Raw genomic sequence first — 19898 nt, 5'->3', positions numbered from 1 at the left:
CTATGGGAGCCAACCGCTGCAACGGACGCTGGGAGCAGTTGTAGGACAGAGCCCCGCCCCCAGTGGGCGTGCTCCTGTGTCCTGGCGCGAGGCACCCTGGGAAGAGGCCCAGGCTGTCCCTGCAGCAGAGAAAGGGGACTGACCCCGTCCCTCCTGTATTTATTCAGTATGTGGAGGTTTTTCAATAAATGCTGCTTTACAGATGTTTCCTTTGCAAGGTTGTTGTTCAAACATTGGTCAAAACGTGGCTGTCTGCACCAGTTTCCCATGACATGACAGGTAGCATGGGAACAATGTCACTCTGCCTGCCCTGCATATTTGTATTATATTGCAGAATTTCAATCGTCAATAAAACATACTTATAGTAGCAGAAAAATATACTTTTGTTTGTCATACTTTCAAAAGAAACTAAAATCATCTGATCCCCTTCCCGGTCATTTGCAAGAGGGGAAAGTGGCAGGAGAAAGACATATCACTGCATTTTCCATTTTGCACAATTTGACTCTGAACTACACAAAGGCATTACTTCTTTAAAATATTACAAAAGATAAAAGATTAGACATTGAACAACATAGTACTCTGAGAAACAAAAAGTGGTGATTTCTGGTCTTGCCCTGTAGGCTGCAGGCCTTGCCCTGATGGACTGGGGCAAAGGGGATGGGTTGTAAGGCTGGGCCGGCTGCATCTGCAGGGCTCCCAGCACTGGGCAGAACTTGGGGCCACAGGACTGCTCCCTAAGGAATGAGGTGCACACAGCAACCCAGCATGCTGCCTCTGTGGGGTCAATCCTAATTTCAAACACTGGGATCTGTAAGCGATACATTCCCATTATTTCTTCAGACCCCATGTTCTGAATTTTGTTCAGAAAGTGTAGTCTGTGTTGAAGTAAACCAAGACCAGATAGAAAGCAGGTTGAGGGGCCCAGAACTAGGGTGATGGATCAAGAACGGAGATAAAGGACACATGAATAACCGGGTGCCTAGAACTTAACCTTGGGGGTCATTACTGTTAGTGTGTCTTTAAATTTGTGACTTTAAATTTGAACGGAACTGCTGGTTCTTGCCTACCTATCAGAGCCCTCCATGGAATGCCCCCCACCACCCCAGCCAACCAGCCCTCTGCCCCTCCCCCGCTGCAGAAGGTCAGGAGCCCCACATTCTACCGTTTAAATCCCAACCTTCCCTCCACTGGATGGTGAGCAGCTGTTGGAGCAGGTCACTCTCTGGATCCTCCACTTGGCTATTCTCGTTGTGGAGGCTTCTAGGCAGCGGTGGTCCGTGAATGAGCCTGCGGGGATGGCTTCAGTAGGAGGTAGGACTATAGATTGGAGGGTGTGTGTTTTAACACTGAGCTGTCCCTCAAGACTTGGGATTGAAATGTGTCACTGGGGAAACATGGTTTGACTGAAGTAGGGGTGAGAGAGCACTAGACCTCCAAGGACCTGTCACCCGGGGAGGCTGGGATCCCGGGGAACCTGTGATGGCACTGGCCGGGAGGGCTCCTCAGAGGGGGTCAGGGTGGCTCAGGGACATGCCTGGGTGTGGAGAAAGGCCAGCAGTAGGCATGTGGGTTCTTCCAGAGGGAAGAGTAGTGGGCGATGTCGTGGGGGTGGCACAGGGTGGTCATGGGAAAGCCCAGTCCTGTGTGCTGTTCTGCGGGCACCTGGAGCTGCCTGGAAGGTCCTCCTCCTGCTGCCTCCCAGAGCCTCTCCCCTGCCTCCAGCCCAGAGCTCACTGCTCCTCAGCCCAGGGAGCTGCCTGGTGGCTGGGATTCCACACAGGCAGGGCGGCCGGGAAACTTCCACCAAGACAGGGCCCGGTTCCCTGACTGTCCCCAATTGTTCCCCCCGTGCCACCCAGGTCTTCAGCCGACTCCCTCCTGTCCTGCATCTCATGGCACACCCTCTGCCCTGCCTTTACCTTTGGGATGAGGGTTTTGCTGTCAGTGCACATCCCTGCTTCATGGAGCATGGGTGGTGTTCCCTGGAACGTCTGCGAAGGCGGGTTCCTTTTTAAAGGGGGAAGGGGAGCACAGGGGCAGGAGGACCAGGTCTGTGTCAGTAGTAAATGGCCAAGGCCGCCAGAACAGACGTCTGCCCAGGGCCAGGCCTCTGAGGCTGGCAGGGTCGGTACCGGGGAGTCCTTAGGGAGGCTCTCAGGGTCAGCGCTGGCTGGGCTGGTGCTTCTCGCAGACAGGGGTCAGGGAGCCTTGGCGAATGGGGAGCAAGCTCTCCAGTGGAATAATTCCCAACTGGAGGTCAGAGGGTGACCATGACCTGAGGTCATTTGCCACCTCCCCAGTTTGCCCATCCAAAGGGCCCTCCCTGGTGAGACTCACTGCCCTGGTTCCCCAGCGGCTAAAGGGGCCCAGAGCGCCTAAGTGCTGTCTGCTGGGCCTCCTCCTCCATTCCCCCTTTCCTTTGTCTCCACAGCATCTGCAGCACTGGGAGCAGATGTGAGCCTGAAGCCAGGTGCCTCCCTGACTCCTTTCATGGCCCAGCCCTGTCCCCCACCGTCTACTGGCCCCACACACCGGCACCCTGGGGAGCAGCACCTGCCGCCCCCCAGAACCCCATCATTCCCTCCTGGCCGCCCCCTGGTGCTGCCGGCTTGGCCCAGGACACCTCTGGTGGCAGGAGATTCTGGACAAGGCCCCGTTGGGACTGGGGCTTACAACATCATGGTCCAGGTCAGCTCAGAAGGGAGGCGACCACAGCCCTCCCAGGCTCAGACCATTGTCCTGACCCAGGCCCCCCTCTACGGGAGCACTCCAGGTGCCGCCTGTGGGGGTGCTGTGTGTCCTGCACCCCTCTTCTTGGAAGCCACTGCGGTGGAGAACATTATGCCCGCCTCGGCTTTCCGGTGCACCCAAGCCGGCGATGGAGGCTGGTGTCCCAGCCTTCCTCCTCAAGCTCCACCACCAGCTGCCCAGCTGATCCCCATTGTCCCCCGAGTGGACCCCGGAACAGGGCCACACGGGACTGCCAGGGAGGGTGGCCTGGCCGGCTCCCAGTCCAAGGCCTCGCTGGACTCCTCTGACCCCAAGAGTGTGTACGAGGACTTCCATCGTTGGCAGCGCTTCAAGGCCCTGGCCCGGGGGCACCTTCCCCAGAGCCCTGATGTGGACGCTCTTTGCTGCTTCCTCATGTGAGTGCACTGGCAGGGCAGGGGGCGCCCCTGGAGCTCTCCCATCACAGAGGGGGTGGGAGGGCCCTGCAGGCGGGCTGATGCTGGGACGCTGGCGGGAAGGCCTGAGGGTGGGGTCCCAGCTATGGGTGCGAGTGCGGGGTCACCTCCAGGGCTGGTGTGTAGTGAGACCCTGACAGCAGCAGCTGGAAGGTCTGTCTGCACACAGACGCCTCCTCCCTCACCTGCGGGTGCTCAGTCCTGCCGGGTGGGGGTGGGACGGGCTCCACTGAGCTGGGGTGGCCAGGCGGGCAGAGGCCAGGCTGGGCGGTGACTGACCCTGAGGCATTACAGGCCAGAGCTCCGGCCCCTGTCCCGCCTGAAGCCCACCATGACGCTGGCGGAGGGAATAGGGCGGGCCATGCAGGAATGGCAGCGCAAGAGCCACTGTGACAGGAGGGTCTATTTTGAGATGGCAGAAAAGTGAGTCAGGGTCCTGGGTCCCCACACCGGGGGAGGGGGCTGACTGGGGGCCAAGGTCCAGCTTTGAGGTCTCATCAGAGAGGAGGGGGTGGGAGGGTGTCACTCAGCATGGTGTCCCCGCAGCCCAGAGGCACTTCCTCCTGGGGAAGCCTCTCCCTCAGCTTCAGAGCGTGGGTGCTCCTGTCCTACTCCCGGGAGCTCCCCCTCCTCTGAGGCTGACCAGTCCTGGGCGGGACATGAAGGCTCAGGACAGGCTCGGGAGGGGTGCCCGCACAGGGGGCCAGACCCCAGCCAGAGGGGCTGTGCAGCAATGTGCTCAGCACCCTCCTGCCTCCCCAGGGTCCGGGCCCTGACAGCCCCCAGGCCCTTGCTCTCCATCCTCCGCCCGCTGCTGCCTGTGCGGGCTCCTGGCGGCCTCCTTCTCAGCACAGCCTGTGCCCTCACCCCAGGTTCCTGGCGTTTGAGGCGGAGGAGCAGATGCAGGCTCAGAAGTTGCAGTTGGAGAAGGGGGCGCAGACCCAACCTCCTCCTGCCCCACGGAGACCTGGTCCTCGGGGGCCCCCAGCCCCAGTGGTGGGCGTGCAGCCAGGTACGCCAGCACGTTCCCACAGGAGCCCCTGGCCCCAGGCAACAGGGCCCAGCGCAGGCCTCTGTCCCCCACATGGCCTTCTCCTCAGGGGGCTTTGGGCTTGAAGGGAAGCAGCCCTGAGAGCCGGGCCTCAGCGCCCTGTGTCCCCATGGGGTCTGGACCGGGTCCCCTTTCTCATCCCCTCGCCCCGCTCCCTGCCACGGGCCCACGTGAAGTCTGCTGAGAAGCGGGCTGGCTGCGGGGCCCCTTGGGAGTCAGTGGCTCCACACGTCCTCACCACTGACCCTCTTGGGTGCTCCCCTCTGGCCTCCCCTCACACAGTCACACCCGTGTTAATGCCCAACACTGCCCTCAGCATTGTGTGCCCTGCGGGTGGGAGCTTTGTCCCCTCACGCTCCCTCCTCTTCCCTCTGCCCAGCACCCACTCCCAGGAAGGCTGTACCCACCGCCCCGCAGCCCTGGGAGACCGAGTCACACAATGTGATCCCTCATGAGGCCGAGCAGGAGGACATGGACCTCACGGAGGTGCTGCCCATGGGGGCCCCCGCCGGAGGATGGGCAGAGGAAGTGAAGGAGTGGCTGCAGGATGAGGGTCTCCTGAGCTACATGGACCAGCTGTGCTCCCAGGAAGACTTTGTCACCCAGGTGGGCTGGCCCGCAGCTCCGGGCCTACAAGGTCCCAGAGGGTGGCACTGCTGCCCCCAGACCCGGGTTCCCCCAGGCTGATGGGATGGGGCTCTGCTCTTTGCTCCTGAGCTGGGCGCCTGAGAGTGTGTGCATCTGTGTGTGCATGTGTGTGCGTTGTGTGGGTGTGGTGTGTGGTATCTTTTCATGGGGGTGTCCCCTTGTGTGTTTATGTGTATGCACATATCTATCTCTGTGTGCATCTGTGTTCATGTATGTGTTTATCTCTATGTGTGTGTGTGTGTACATGCGTGTGTACCTGATGACCGTGATGGAGGGGAACACCCACCTGTGCAGGAGGACGGGGTCTTGGCTTTCCCACTTGTCCTCCAGGCCCCGCTCCTCCCAGTTCCCTCCCTGCCAAGGGGCTCACGGCCGCTTCCTCTGTCCCAGGTGGAGGAGGTCATTGACCCCCAGTTCCTGAACCAACTGAATTCCCCAGACGCCCAGCTGGACCCCTTGGCCCTCGCTGAGGAGTTGGAGCAGGAAGAAGGGCTCCCTGCTGCCCAGGTGAGCCAGGGGAGGGTGCGACCTTAGGGTGATGAGGGGACCCCAAGTGACCATAGGACCCAGGGACCCGGGGGAGTTAGAGGAGGGACAGGCCCTGGTGAGTCAGGGAGGGAGGGACCAAGGTAGATCGAGGGCCTGGGGAGGAGCCAGGGGAGGGAGCACCCCAGAACCAGGACACACAGCCTGTGTCCACACCACCCCTGCCTGCAGGCAGCGCATGCTGAGGGGCCAGCCCTGGGTGGGAGCTGAGGGGGAGGACAAGGAGGAGAGGGCTACAGAGAGGAAGGGGGATGGGGGCCCAGAAGGGGGGCACAAAGCTGGGAATATGGCACAGGGGACGGAGGAGAGCCTAAAGACTGTTGTGGATTCGAGTCACGGTGTCACCTCCTCCCCTCCCCCCAGTGCCATTGTCCCATCGCCCGCTCCTCCTCCTCACACACGTGTGCAGCGCCAGTCACTGTCCCTTCTCCCTCCAGCTGGCAGAGAGGCGACTCCTGGCCTCCGAGGAGGGGGGCGTGCAGGCACCCCCGCATCTCGGTGCTCCCCTGTGGGACTCACGTCCTTCTGAACCTGCGAGCAGCCAAGATGCCCGGAGGCATGACCAGGGCCCCCAGCTGGGGGTCAGTGGCACAGCCTGCCCGCCAGAGACTGGCTTCCAGGACCCTCAGGGGCGCGGCCCAGCAGACGCCCCCCGCTCCCGGCCCCCGGCTGGTGCTGTCTCTTCGGGGCCTGAGGAGCAGCCACCGCTCCGGGCTGGATGCCCCCCCGCTGCTGCCCAGGGCCACGGGCCTGCGGACTCTGCACGGGCACCCAGGGCCGCCTGCGTCCCCGGAGAGGCCTCTGTGGTCGGGGAGACGCTGGGGCCAGCGGCCAGGCCCCCTGAGGACGAGGAGGACCTCCCCAGCCTGGCCTTCCTCTGGGCCTCCCCCCGCCGCCTGCTGCCCTGCGCGCTCTCTCTGAGCCCTGGCCCTGCCTCGGGCCCGGCCTGCCCTGGAGGCCGGGGGCCCCGGGGCGCTGCCCAGGCCAGGTCCCTGCAGAGACGAGGCCTCAGCCGCGCTTCCCCTGCAGCTTGCCAGCCTCAGAAGCGCGCTCTGGGGGGCGGCCCCGCCCATGCGGAGAAGACCCCCCGCCCAGGGGCCGACCTCGGGGTCTGGGGGAGGCCAGCACTGGCTCCGGGGCCGGTTCCCTCCTCACAGCCTCACAAGAGAAAGCGTGAGCCCTCTGACCCAGGGAGCTGGAGGAAGCGGCACTGCAGCCAGAATGGAGCAGAGGGGAGTGCCCCCCACTGCCCGCGCCCCGAGGGGCCCAGACCTGATGGGACCTGGCTGTCCCCCGGAGGAGCCACGGGCTCCTTCTCATGGCAGGGCTGATCCTGCTGGTCCCCTGAGCTGGGAGGATGGAGGCAGGAGGGAGGGCAGGACCCTAAGGGGGGGTGGGCCTGGGCTGGGGTAGGATCCTTAGGGTAGGGGTGGGCCTGGGATTGGGTAGGAGGGAGGGCAAGAATCTTAGCGGGGGGTGGGCCTGGGGTGGCTTAGGAGCAGGGCTGGACTGTTATGCGGGGTGGGTTAGGATAGGGGTAGGGCTAGCACCTGTGGGGCATTGTGGGTCAGTTATGAATAAAGAGAGTGTTGTTTGAAAATGCTCTGGGCTGCTGTGTCCACACTCGGGTCTGCGCTGCTCCTTGGAGGGACCTGAGAGGAAGGGAGCATGCGGGAGGTCCTGGGCGCTCTGCACCCACAGGGACCCTCAGTCCCTCCTCCTGATTGACAGGGACCTCCTCCCACTGCTCCTGGGAGCACACAGCTCTCTCATCCCCGGGGACCCCTCCATCATTCTGCTCCCAAGGCCAGACTGAGGCCTGAGCCCAGAGGGACAGGCTCGGCCTCAGGGGCAGGCTGTCCCTCTGGGCCTCCTGCAGGAGGAGCACCCTGTCTCAGTGGGTGACTGAGAGTGAGGGGGTGCGGGAGGCTGGAACAGGGGTGACAGGGAGTAACGGCGACACGCCTGTTGAAGGTGGGGACACGGGAATGACAGTGGTGGGAGGATACCAAGTCCCTTGCAGGATTTCTGTGCGGGACAGTCTAGTCCAGCTGGGGGAGGAGGACCCCTCTGCTGTGGCTGGGGGCCTGGGCTCAGGGACATCGGGGTTTCAAGGGCCGACGACTGCTGTCCCTTCCCTCCAGCCATGGCTGGGCTCTGTGTGATAGATGCTGACCCAGAGTTACATCCGCGTGGGAACAGGTCCTCCTCACACCCCTGGGGCCCTTTCACCAGCGCCACCCGCAGGGGCGGCAGGGGCCCGGGTGCCTGTGGCCCATGGCTGGTGGGAGCAGAGCCAGTAGGAGACCCCTGTCTGCAGAACTGCCTGTCCCAGCTCTGCTCCCAGGTGGCCCCGTCCTGGCCCTCATCCCCTGCCTCTGGCCAATGCCTCTTCCCCAAGTTCACTATCTGATTCCTTCCCGGGCTCAGGCTGGGTGGGAAGGCTGAGGCTCTGAGCAGGGCCCTGCCCACCAGCAAGCAGAGCTGTGGCCCGGGCGGAGGCCCCGGAGCAGCCATGGGAGGGCTGAGGCCCTGCAGTTCCAGAGGAGGCCTGGCCCTCTGCTACCCACACAGCTCAGGGGAGAATGGACTCATGTCAGGGCCTCCCCCTCCCACAGAATCCCAGCTCAGCCCTCAGCTCCTCCTCCGCTGCCTTCCCTTGTCCCGTGCGGCGGGCACACCCACTCTCCGGCCTCTGGGCACTTTGTGAAGGAGACTTCTCACCTGGCCCGTCTTTCCTGGCCGCTGCCCCTCCCTGCCCAGCTGGGCCTCAACACAGAGAAAGGGGCTCAGAGGTTGTGCCAGACTCTGCGTGTGTCGTGGGCTGGTCCAGAAGCTGCCAGCCCTCCCGGGTCAGCACCCTCCCCATGGGCACCCGATGTGTCCCTGCCTGGGTGGCCGGCCCTGGATGCCAATGTGAGGCTGAGGGACACAGCCTGGACCCTCGTTCCCTGTGCGAATTAGTCCTGGGAGTTCCCTGCTTTCAGGGTCTCGGTGGTGAAACAAGTTACCCCGTCTCCCCCCAGGTTGTCAGGAACACTGAGTGTGTTTGAAGAGAACACACTTGCTCACCTGTGTGCCTTGTCACCATCACGTTCACACCTGGCCCCGGGTGTCTGTGCGCCTGTCCCCACTCGCCTGCTGTTTCTGCCTTTGAGTCATTGTTTGGATGAATGGTTCCCAGCGGGAGGCAGAGCCTGGGCTGCCCACACCTCGGAGACCTGGGAACCCCGAAATCTCCCTGGAGCCTGTACAGAGGGTCTGACTGGAGGCCCATCACTACCTCAATCATGGGCGAGGCCAAGTCCACGGCTATGTGGAATCCTGGAGAGATTGGCACATTAGCGTCTGTAAACACTAAGCTGGGAGCAATGGGAAGAAAAGGGAAGAAGTGTTTCCTATTTCCCTGCAGCCAACCCTCTTCATCACAGGAAATGAACTTGACAGGACACCCTGGAGGGCGGGGCATCAGGCAGGGAGCCTGCAGGGCTCCTAGTGACTGAAGTGGAATCTGTGGAAAGGGCAGTGCCCTCCCTTCACTCCTCCGGGAAATCACGATGCTCAAAAGGGGCTGCCTGTGTCCCTGTGTGCTCATTGCTGTCTGCTGCTCCCCTTCCAGTAGCTCCCGGGGTGATATTGTAATACCCCATTTCCCCGAAAATAAGACAGTGTCTTATATTAATTTTTGCTCCCAAAGATGTGCTAGGTCTTATTTTCAGGGGATGTCTTATTTTTCCATGAAGAAGTATACGGTACACATTTATTGTTAAATGAAAATAAAGGAAATTTATTACCTATATAGGGTATGGGGGTACTGTAGTTGTCAATACAAACCAGACAAACTGTGAATCCTACAGTATCAAGAATTTACTCATTTATTCAATGACAATCATGTCACCATCTTCTGGAACATCATCATAACAATCCAATTCCTGAATTTCCTGGTGAATTTCTTGTGACTCCATTTCTTTCAGAATCAGTGGGCCAAATCTCTCATGTTTAGCAATAGCATTCGGAGACAGAGCCTAGGGAGGGCAGGGGGGACTTATTTTCGGGGGATGCCTTATATTTCACTCAGAAGGAAACCTGTAAGTAGGTCTTGTTTTTGGAGGATGTCTTATTTTCGGGGAAACACAGGTAGTACCTCCTCCCTTAGAGAGCCTGGGAGCGAGTTCCTTTCCCCGTTTTTCTGTGGGGAAGTGGGGGTGGGGAGGTCAGGACTGAGGGCAGGTCACACAGCAGGAAGTGGGACAGCCTGGGAGGCACCTAGTAGGTGTGGTTTACTTATTATACTTTGTGCTGTCATTCCCTGCACTGCGCCTGGTCCCCTCCAGTTCAACTTTCAAGCCCCTGTTCAGTCCTCATCTCTTTAACAAGTCTTTTCTGACAATACCCTTCCTCCCTTGCTTCCCCTCCAGGTTGGATGCCCTTCTCACCTGCTCCCATGCCACCCACAGTTGTCCTATGTTCACATTGTCTGTGAACTTCCTTTCTCCCTAAAGGCAGGGCAATGTCTGCCTTCCCTCCCTAACGCTCGAGGCTTGATGGAGCAGCAAGTAAACTAGTATTTAGGTTTTCTTATTCATGATTCAGTCTATTAAAAATGAGGCTCTGTGGAGCCTCATTTTTGTCCAACAATTGAGGCCGCCTTTTCAAATTAACATACAGCACTCATTTTTCATCTCCGGTAACAATTTGCTCTAAAAACGGCAAACGGTTTTGAGGAGAGAGGAGCGAACTGCAAATTGTGACTCTTTGATTATAGAAAGGTTATATACTTCTAGGAACTTATTCATGTTTCCTAGGTTATTAAATTTGGTGGCATTTACTCTTTCATAATATTCTAGTATTTTCCTTTGTGTATCTCTGATGCCTGTGGTGACTTCTCTCTCATTTCTCATTTTGCTTATATGGGTCTTTTCCTTTTTTTCTTTAGTGAGTCTAGACAGAGGATTATTGATTTTCTTAAATTTTTCAAAGAACCAGCTCTTTGTTTTATTGATTTTTTTGTTTAGCCTTTTTGTTCTCTATTTTATTTAATTCTGCTCCAATTTTTATTATTTCACTTCTTTTGCTGACTTTTGGTTGTTTTTGATATTTTTCTAATTCTTTAAGATGTCATGTTAGGTTGTTTATGTGGGATTTCTCTTGTTTCTTGAGATAGGCCTGTAATGATATAAACTTCCCTTTTATTACTTCTTTCACTGAATCCCAGAGGTTTTGATATGTTGTATTGTCATTCTCATTTGTCTCTCTATATCTTTCATTCTTATCTTTAATTCAAACGATGAAAGAATAATCACTTATTTGAACCCCATTAAGATAGTCAACTTGAAAAAGGTATTTTCCCTCTGTGAACTATTCCCCAGTTGATCCCATTTTGTTCTGATTAATAAACTGAACCAGCGTATGTTGCACTGTAAAAAAGATCCAGTGGAATGTTAGCCGATGCCATGACCATATTCCATCATTTTATGATTCAGTGACTTAAGGGAGTTGAAAAACTGATAGTTATACACTTGTTAATTATGGGGAACCGAGGGCAGGATTACTTTTGATTGAAATAAATAGGCCAAAACCGCCCTGGTGTCAGCCCTGCTCCCCTTAAAGGCCTGAGGCCGTCCTCCCGATGGAGCCTCTGGGAGACTTACCCAGTGATACACACTTGACATTAAAAGAGATTTTACCAAGGCAAGGGCACCTGGCTGCCTGTGAGCAAGGAGAAGTATGGAGTCTCTCAGAGTGCACCCTTTGGAAAGCGCTGGATACCTATGTGAGGCCTGTTATTATTTCTTACAATACAAAGGCGGAAGGAATGACACTGCCTTCCGTTCAGAGGGTAAGCTCTCTTCCTACTTCAGGTATGGTTGGGGGCGGGGAGGGCAGCTGCACTAGGATTAGAGCATAAAGGGACCCCACCTCTCCTGGCCTGCAGCCCCCATTCTGAGGTCCCTTCCACCTTCCCATGTGCCAAGTCCTGTTTGATGGCCCCTTTAAGACTTATGTGATGGCAGCTGGTCTCAGCCTTCTGAGTCCCCATCTCTCCCCCGGAGCAGGCTTGGTTCATGTGTTTCTGTGAAGGTTACCACCCTGGGAGTGATATCTGAATTCCCTCGTCCTGGCTTTCCACGTGTCGTTAATCATCCTTTCTAGAACTCAGGAGGTGAGGGTGTGCGGGCTTATTAAGTATTGTGAGGACATTACCCCTCCGTTTGGCCCTAGAGGTGGCTTCTTTAGGTCTGTGGACTGGGAGTAGGAGCAGGTGAAGACCTGGGGTGCAGCCCTTCCCCCACCCCCAGGCTGTAGATGGCGGTGGGACCTCAGGGCTCCTCGGTCACTGCACAGTTATGAACACTCTGTGCCACTTTGCCTTCTTCCTTGGATCCAACCTTTCCCTTCTTTACCCACATTCCGCCTGAGGTTCATGGTATCCGACTGTCAGATTGGGATCCCACACAGTCACGCTCCATTCCGTCCAGCCAGAACTCCTTCCCTCGGATTTACACAGAGAGAGGCAGGTGACCCGTGGCCATGGCCACTCACTCATCTGGGGCAGAGGTGAACTCAGCCCTCAGCAGACTCCCTGTCACTGCCTTCTATCCACGTGGAGTGAAGAGTGCCTTCCTCGCTGGGCTCTAAGTGTGGGGCAGGCAGGGGTGGGGAGGGGAGCTGTATTTTATCCAGGCTAAGCTCAGAGGGGCTCACAGGGCCATCTCCACCCCAGTCTTCATCTTAAGGGCAGATGCTATTAATTTCCCACCAAGAGCTTGCTTTTGAACTCAGGGCCCAGCAACCTCCACACCACTACACCCACCCCCAAACTTCCATTTACTTTGCTCTGATACTTTCTGGAGCCTGAGTGGGATGCCCAGCCCTGTGATGTCCCTGTAAACCTGTTCCCTAGAGCTGCATAAAGTTCAAAGTAGAGCAGAAGCAGGAGAAATTGAGTTGAACCAGATCCTGGGGTGGGTCTTTATGGATTTTTCTCTTCTTGTTTTAGAGTTTTTGCTCTGTAGTGACATATTGTGAAAACACACAGTGAAAGAACTTGAGATAAGCTTACAATGCCAGTCAGTCTCCCTCTATGCCCCTCCCTTCTAGAAGCCAAAGTGTACACTGAGCACCACAGACAGAAGCCACTGCACCAGCTCTTAGGAGGAAACAAACATATATTGAGGAAAATTAAATATTTTGAATGTGCTGAGAAAATGGACTGATTTTTTTCATGGAGACATGTTTATGGACGAGCAGACAAGACACCTACCGGAAAAAGACAGTGCCTCGGGCAGTGCTGATGGTGGCCTAGGGCACCTGGCCCCTTTGGCCCATGCTGGCAGGATCTGACTGAAGACAAAGATGTCTTGGAGGCCAGGAATGTGGGGCGACTCAGGCCCACGGGCTCATCAGTGAATTTGATGCTTTTCAAGCACTCTGTCTGTCTGACTTGCCCTTTCCTAGTGGAACAACTCTGATTGGAGTTGGCCTGGTGACTGCAGGCTGTGTGACTCATCACTCCCCCTTTCGCGCAGAAAGGAAGCCTGCTGTAGCAAACATACCTGCACACTGGGGTTTTGGGTTCCTGTTTGTGCTCATTTAATGCTGTGGTACGAAGTCCCTGGTGAATTTTCTCCTCGAGAATCTGCCCTACAGTTGTTATGAGTGTCTGAGCCTCAGGGATCTTGCTGCCCGTAACTGATATGCTTTTGCCTGGTACTTTGTTCTGGGCAGTAGCTGAATTGAGTTTGTAGTCTAGCAGAGCATCCTGACCTTTGGGTTTTTTATTGGGGAAAATCCCCTGAAAAAAGAGCCTCATTGTTTGTCTGAAGAAACTTTCAGAAGGACCCTGTTTCTTCTCTGGCTCCAGATAGGGGTATTGCCTCTCAACAGAGTCTCCTGTGCCCCAAGCTTTGGCAGAGGGGGTCATTCTACTAGTAAGAGAAGTCCCCAATTTCTCAGGCCCTTTTGCCTGCTCTCTTGAGTTGGGCCTCCTACAATTCTGTCTCATGTAGGTAGGGGCAATCATTTGTCTCTGATTCTTCCATGAGTCCTGCATATATGACATTCTGGATTCCTGCTTCCCTTGGCTGCTCCTTTGGGGTGTCTTAAGGCCACATAACACATGGGACGCTGGCCTGACTCCAGGGGGCGCTTTCTGGGAGTGGCGGTGGTGCACCTTGTCTGCAGCAAGGGGCATGTGTGTGGGACTGTCTGGAGGTTGGTTCTTTGACGGTACCTGCACTTTAGACTTAAGTTCATTAATGACCTCTTTGTTAAGGCATGGCTCTCCTCGTTCTTGGAGAAAAGATGTTCTAGGGACAGGGGAGTCGTTACTGGTCCCTGGAGATTCTACAGTCTTCAAATGTGCATTGATGTTTTGGGATATTGTCTGTACATTGGTTCCCAACTCTGGTTGAAGAGCAGAGGACACACTGGCCTCCATTGTCTCCTTGATCTCTTTGGCCCTCAAAGATTGGGATATTAAGTTCATCACCTGCATTGCTACCCCATTGAAGGTCTCTTGTGAGGCCCTACCCCTGCCCTTCCCTCTTGGATCATTCCTGGCCATGGCTGAACCTGGACTGAGATCTAGACTATCCCTCTCAGCCCACTCCACAGTCTTCCTCTTCCAGGTCAGTGAGACAGACTGAGATGGTGGCCTACCCTCCTGTCTAGTCAGAGAGGCCTTTGAAGGACCCGGTGGGGTCCCTCCCAGAGCACTCTGCATTTCCTCACACACACGTGAGGGGGCAAGGAGAGATCTTGCCAGGGTGGGAACTGAGTCGTCTGTTTTCACTTTCTCTCCTGGACAGGCCTGAGATGGTTTTTCCGGGAACTCAACCATTTTGTCTATTGAGAAGGCCCCAGATACACAGGTAGATGAGTGGGGAATGGGTGAGGTTTGAGCCCTTTTCAACTTAACGAGACGCATGGGCTTGAGGACCTTGAGGGGCAGGCCCCACCTGTGCTTCACCCAAAACTTTGTAATATGTGCTTCCAGCACCTTTTGAACGTCAGTATCGAGAAAGACCACCCCATGAGAGGTGTTCATGCAGGGTTCCCAATCCTTCAAAATTCCCAGATTTTTGGTTTCCATGTGAGTGTCAGCCTTGGCAGAAGAGTGGCTGACATCAAGCCAGCGTCCATGCACACTCATCAGGCTCTTGCTCCTCTGTCCCAACTTGCTGTCCAAGTGGCCTTTTAGCGTGTTTTCTAGATTTTTGTCTAAGTTCCTCAGTAAATCACTTCCGGAGTCCCTTCTCAAAAGCATCACGTCACTTTCTGACTCCTCGGAGTCTACCCTGTGAAACGTCACTAGGGAGCTTTCTGAGCCCCTGGAGAGATCTTTTGGGACCTTCCCTGTGACGGGGCTTAGCTGGAGCCCCACGCTCTGTGTGTCATTGCTGCTTTCACCTGTGTGTGAAGAGGGCTGTGAGGATTCATGCTTGTCCTCTGCCTGACAGGTGTCTGGTAATTTGCTCTGATGGTGCCCTGGTTTGGGAGGTTCTTGGATCTTGGGGGACAGCTCCCAGCTGTGTTGCATATGCCAGTTTTGCAGATGCGGCTCCAGTTGCTTCCGGGGCTCAGGATTGATAGGAAAATTCTCAGGAAGGATGCTGTCCTTGGGACAGTTGGAAGTGAAGACACTGAAGACTTCCTGAGACCTTTTGACTACAGAGGATAAATCCCACCTGCTTTCTACTTGCTTCTGCAACAAGGGCCGTTCTGGATGTGGAATCTCAATTGGGAATAAAAATTGTGTCTCATTCTGGGCTGTGGGGCATGATACTCCACAGCTTCCAATCTGAGGCGGAGAAGAAGGTGGTAGGTCTGGTAGAGAGCATCGGGTCTGGACCTGAGCCAGAGGTGGGGGCAAGGGTAGAGATGGGAACGCCAAGGGAGACAAGGGCTGGGGATGGGAAAGCAGTGGAGAGACTGTAGCCTGCAGTTGAACTGGGCAGGGAGAAGTCGACCGAGGTGTGTGTGGACATGAGCTCTGCGGGACGGGGCCCAGTGTCAGTGCCACTGAGTCACACTGGGGAAGAGTCAGAGTGGAGGCTGGTGGTGGTGGTGAGGCAGAGGAGGCTGTGGGAGGTGGAGGGTGGGCCCCTGAATCAGGGGGAAGTGAAGGGGAATAGGAAAGTGCAAGTGGCTGTGGTGAAAGGTCATCCAGCAAAAGAAAAGGCTCTGGTGTCCGAGAGGCACTCAGGGATGAGTGCGAATGAAGGGGGACAGAGGAGGTGGTCGGTCCTGGTGACAAGGTGGAGGCCGGAGGTAACGGGCACTCAGTCACAGGAGCCAGAGAGGCCGAGGGGGACATGGTGGGAGCAGCATCTTCCACAGGCGCCCCACAGGGCCCGTTGGCTCCAGCAGGCGCTGCTTCGCAGACCTCACCAGAGGGGTCTTGACAGGAGCGCTGACGAAAGCCGCCCTGTTCAGGGGGCCTCCCCAGGTGGCTGCAGGAGATGGAGGCACAGGCTGCAGCCAGGAGCAGGCGGGTAGGCAGGCCGGGCGGGGTGGGCACCTCCAGGGTCCTTCATGGTCCTGACACTGACTTCCCAGTGCTCCTGCTGTCCCTCACCCCAGGGCCATCGCCACACCCTGCCCCATGGCCCCTCCCAGGGCAGTGCCAGGCGGCCTAAGGGGACGTCATAGGTTCGGGGGAAGAGGACCCAGGAGAGAAGGGGAAGATTCTTTACCTTCCGAGAAGGTTAATTAGGCCCCGAGTCTTTTCCAGGTCTTGCAGGCACTCTCTGCAGGCTGGAAATCAGGAGACTGGGTCACATGATGGATCAGGGCCAGGGGGTCTGATGGGAGGCTGAGTGCCATGGGCCTTAAAGAGTGACACCCTGGAGAGCTGCCTCAGGAGCCCAAGCATCAGGGTCAAGGCCATATGACTCCTGACAGGGATGGAAGGCTCAGCACAGGTAGTGCTCTGTCATTTACAAAGTGTTTCCATCCACTACCCCCTGCGCTCCCCCTCCCCCCGAGGTCCCTGTGGGGAAAAAAGGCAGGGGCACCAGGGAGGGCTCTGAGCAAAGGTAAACAGCACGCCCACAGCTGGACCTGGGGTCCTGCTCCCAGTCCGGCACTACTGGTCCACAACAGCCCAGGGCCCTCCTGGGACCCCTGCTAGGGAAGCACCCAGGTCCAGGCCCTGAGGCTTCGTTCCCAGCATGGGATCTGGGAAGCATCTGCCTTCTGCCTCCTTCCAGGAGCCACGGAGGCCCTGCTTCCTGAGAGACAGCTCTGCCGCTGGCATCCTTGGACCTGCCTGGTCCCAGGGACAGTGCAGATGGAGGCAAAGTCTCAGGCAGCCTGAGTGAGGGCAGAAGCTCACCTTTCAAAGCTGCACTTTTCCTCCTGCTCCTGCTCCTGCTGCTCCTGCTCCTCCTGGGCTCCACTGAACGCTGAGACAAGAAAAACGGGGGGCTGGGACCCCATCTCATTCTCTTCTCTAGACAAGCGGCAGACGCTCAGGGTTCGTGAACAATATGACTCTCTACAGTTACCTCCCGGGCTCTCTGGTTCTGCCCCCTTCACTTATTACTATTTTCTAGTGTCAGAGTTTCTTTAATGCTCAAGTATTCTGTGGAGTCTTAGCTTTATTGTTTCTTCTCCAAAAGTATTGAGAAATTCATGGTTCAGTGAGTATTTATGATAGGAATAAAACCATGTTGATTTAAAGCTGGCCTTTTGCTTAGTTTTAAAGTGGGTAAAACATTTTGTTTTCTTCTTTGAGGAATGGAAAAAAGAATTTTCTATGTGAGATGCACCATTGAATTCTTTGATGTCTGCTTTTCCGCTCAAGAAACACACACACATCCTCAGACCTGCAGCCTGCCTGGAGCTCCCTCAGGTGGGACTGTGCTCCCTGAGGCCACAGCCCACGCCAGCCCCAGCTCAGCGGCCCCAGGGGCTCCCTCAGGCCACTGTCCTCTGATCAGCCCCACAGAGGGGAGGCTCCCCAGAGGCACCTGCCCAGGAAGGCGGTGGGGAACCAGGGCCCTTAGCATTCCGTCCTTGGCCACTGGTCACTGTGTTTGGGGCCGCGCCCTAAGCCCCACCACAGCTGGCCTCCTGGTGGGACATCTCTGCATAGAACTCCTCCCCTGCTCTAACCCTCCTGCCTGGCTGGTTCCCAGCAGGATGAGGTTCTATCCTTTCCTGAGAGCAGCTGCTCTCTACTCGCATCACAGGAGTCTCCATAGGACATTCAGAAAAGTGGGAATAAGAATAGAAAAAAGAGCCCTAATTGGCTTGGCTCAATGGATAGAGCATTGGCCTGCGGACTCAAGGGTCCCAGGTTCATATCCTGTGAAGGGCATGTACATTGGTTGCGGGCACATCCCCAGTGGTGGGGAGGGGGTGGTGGTGCAGGTCTCATTGATGTTTCTCACTCTCCCTCCCTCACCCATCCTCCCTGTGAAAAAAATTGATAAGATATATATATTTAAAAAAAAAAGAAAGGAAAAAAGATAATCTCCGTTGGGCCTGGGCCAAGAGATCCTCACCTTCCTGGTGTTTCCATGTTCCCTCCGGGGTGGTGAGGGTCCAGCACTCTCGGAGTGGCGGACGTACACAAGTAAGAGCAGCACTCCACACACGATGCCAAGGATGACATCCATCATCCAGCAAGGACTGGAGCGCTGCCAGGGAGCAATGGCGCTTTTCAGAGGACAGAGAAGGTTCTCCATGATCTGAATCGCACTGCTGCCCTCAGGCAACTGTGCACTGCCAGTGCACTGGGGGCAGAATCCCAGGCTGCATCACAGAGCTGTGACCTTGTCACAAAGCTTCCTGAGGGTGGGGGAGGGGCAATAAGAGGAGGAGGATGCCCATCCCCCACACCCAGCCCCGCATCTCCCTGTGCCCTTCTGGACCTTCTAGATCTCTCCTTCCAGCTCTTCTCTCGTCCTGCCAGAGAGACCTTAGCCAATTTCCCATTAGTTTCATCTGGAAGGTTCCCTTTGTCCCTAAGAGATCTTGACTTGAGGCTCACTAGTTTCATAAACCTTGAAAATCTGAACTTGAACCTGAAATTGTGGCTATTTCCCAGGGATTTTTATTTTATTTCCTTTGTCCTCAACTCCAGCTTCTGCACATCATATTTTTGTCTTGTATAAACCCAGGCTCAGAACTTTTGGACTTACTCAGTTTTGTGAATTTTGAGTAGTGTTTGTTTTGACAATAAGAGCTACCTACACAAAAAAAGTTATAATTTGTTATTCATGATGTATAAATCTAAGTATTAAAGAGTTATATGTAGTTAAATCTTTAAATAATAATCTTATAAATTTACAGCATTTATATTTCTGAGTTAGTAAAGCTTTAAATTGCACAAAGACTTTTGGGACATGTGTTTCTCTCTCTCTCTCTCTCTCTCTCTGTCTCTCTCTCTCTCTCTCTCTCTCTCTCTCTCTCTGTCTCTCTCTCCCTCCCCCCCCTCTCTCCCATCCTTTTACAAACCAATGCAGTATTTTCAAATCCAAGACTCCATAATTTCTCTACTTAAAACTTTTTTTCAAATGTTCTGTTGGCCCAGTCTTCACTCTCCATATATGTTTTGAAACATGTTGTCCTAGTCCCTTAGGGCTGCTAGAACAAAATATCACAAACTGGACAGATTAAAAACAATAGAAATTTACTTCTCACAGTTCTAGAGGCTGGCAAGTCCAAGGTCAAGGCATGAGGCCACCTTCTGGTGATGGCCCTTTTCCTGGTTCACAGCTATAGCCTTCTCTCCGTGTTCTCACATGGTGGAAAGAGGCTAGGGACCTTTGGAGCCTTTTTCATAAAACACCAATCCCATTAATGAGGGCTTATAAGTACCACTCAAAGGCCCTATCATCTTTAGGAGTTAGGATTTCAACATATAAATCTGGGGACAATGCATAAACATTCAGACATGTGCATTTGTGCTATATTCAGAAACCAGGAATGGGTCAGGGTGAGCTGAGGTACTGACCCTTAAGATTTGTAGGATGGAAGGTGAGACAAGGGGTCCAAACCTGGGGCTGATTCAGGTCTTAAGCAGTCTCTTCGGATATCTCTAGTGTGTCTGTACATATTCTCATTTCTGACTGTGCCTTGCCTTCCATGCCCTCCCCTCCAGACATCTGGAGCCTCAAGTCCAGCCTGAACCATCTAGAGAGAGCTTATGGTACCATACAGACTTCCCTCTGCATCCCTTCAGCAGCAGTAATGGGGACCCACATGGAAAATTTGTTTTGACACCCCAGGTGCACTTAAAGGGAATGTGTGTCCCCTTCTCGCTGGCCTCATAAAGTGAACTTGGGGGTCTTCTATCCTCTTGAATTTTGGGGGTAGTTTGAGAAGGATAGATGGTAGTTCTTCTTTGAATATTTGGTAAAATTCACCTGTAAATCCATCCAGTCCAAGGCTTTTGTTTGTTGGGAGTTTTTAAAATTATTATTACTGCTCCAATTTTACTAGTTGTAATCTGTCTA

General features: G+C 55.3%; 2 protein-coding genes across 2 annotated transcripts; one reads left to right on the top strand and one right to left on the bottom strand.

The window, feature by feature from the left end:
- Positions 1–1295: 1295 nt before the first annotated feature.
- LOC311629637 (NUT family member 2G-like) lies at positions 1296–3150 on the top strand (the record flags this gene model as incomplete). The annotated part of the gene is made up of 2 exons (XM_084897905.1): positions 1296–1311; positions 2432–3150. 2 exons carry the CDS (start codon positions 1296–1298, stop codon positions 3148–3150), a joined length of 735 nt encoding a protein of 244 aa, XP_084754031.1.
- Positions 3151–12653: 9503 nt separating this feature from the next.
- LOC311629636 (spermatogenesis-associated protein 31A6-like) lies at positions 12654–18125 on the bottom strand (the record flags this gene model as incomplete). The annotated part of the gene is made up of 4 exons (XM_084897904.1): positions 12654–12690; positions 12987–13225; positions 13664–15232; positions 17943–18125. The coding sequence occupies 4 exons, from the start codon at positions 18123–18125 to the stop codon at positions 12654–12656; spliced, it is 2028 nt and encodes a 675-aa protein (XP_084754030.1).
- Positions 18126–19898: the final 1773 nt, after the last annotated feature.

The sequence above is a fragment of the Pipistrellus hanaki genome (genome assembly GCF_964339955.1).
Source record: "Pipistrellus hanaki genome assembly, chromosome: 11".
Lineage (NCBI taxonomy): Eukaryota > Metazoa > Chordata > Mammalia > Chiroptera > Vespertilionidae > Pipistrellus > Pipistrellus hanaki.
This window is presented reverse-complemented; position numbering and strand designations above follow the sequence as displayed.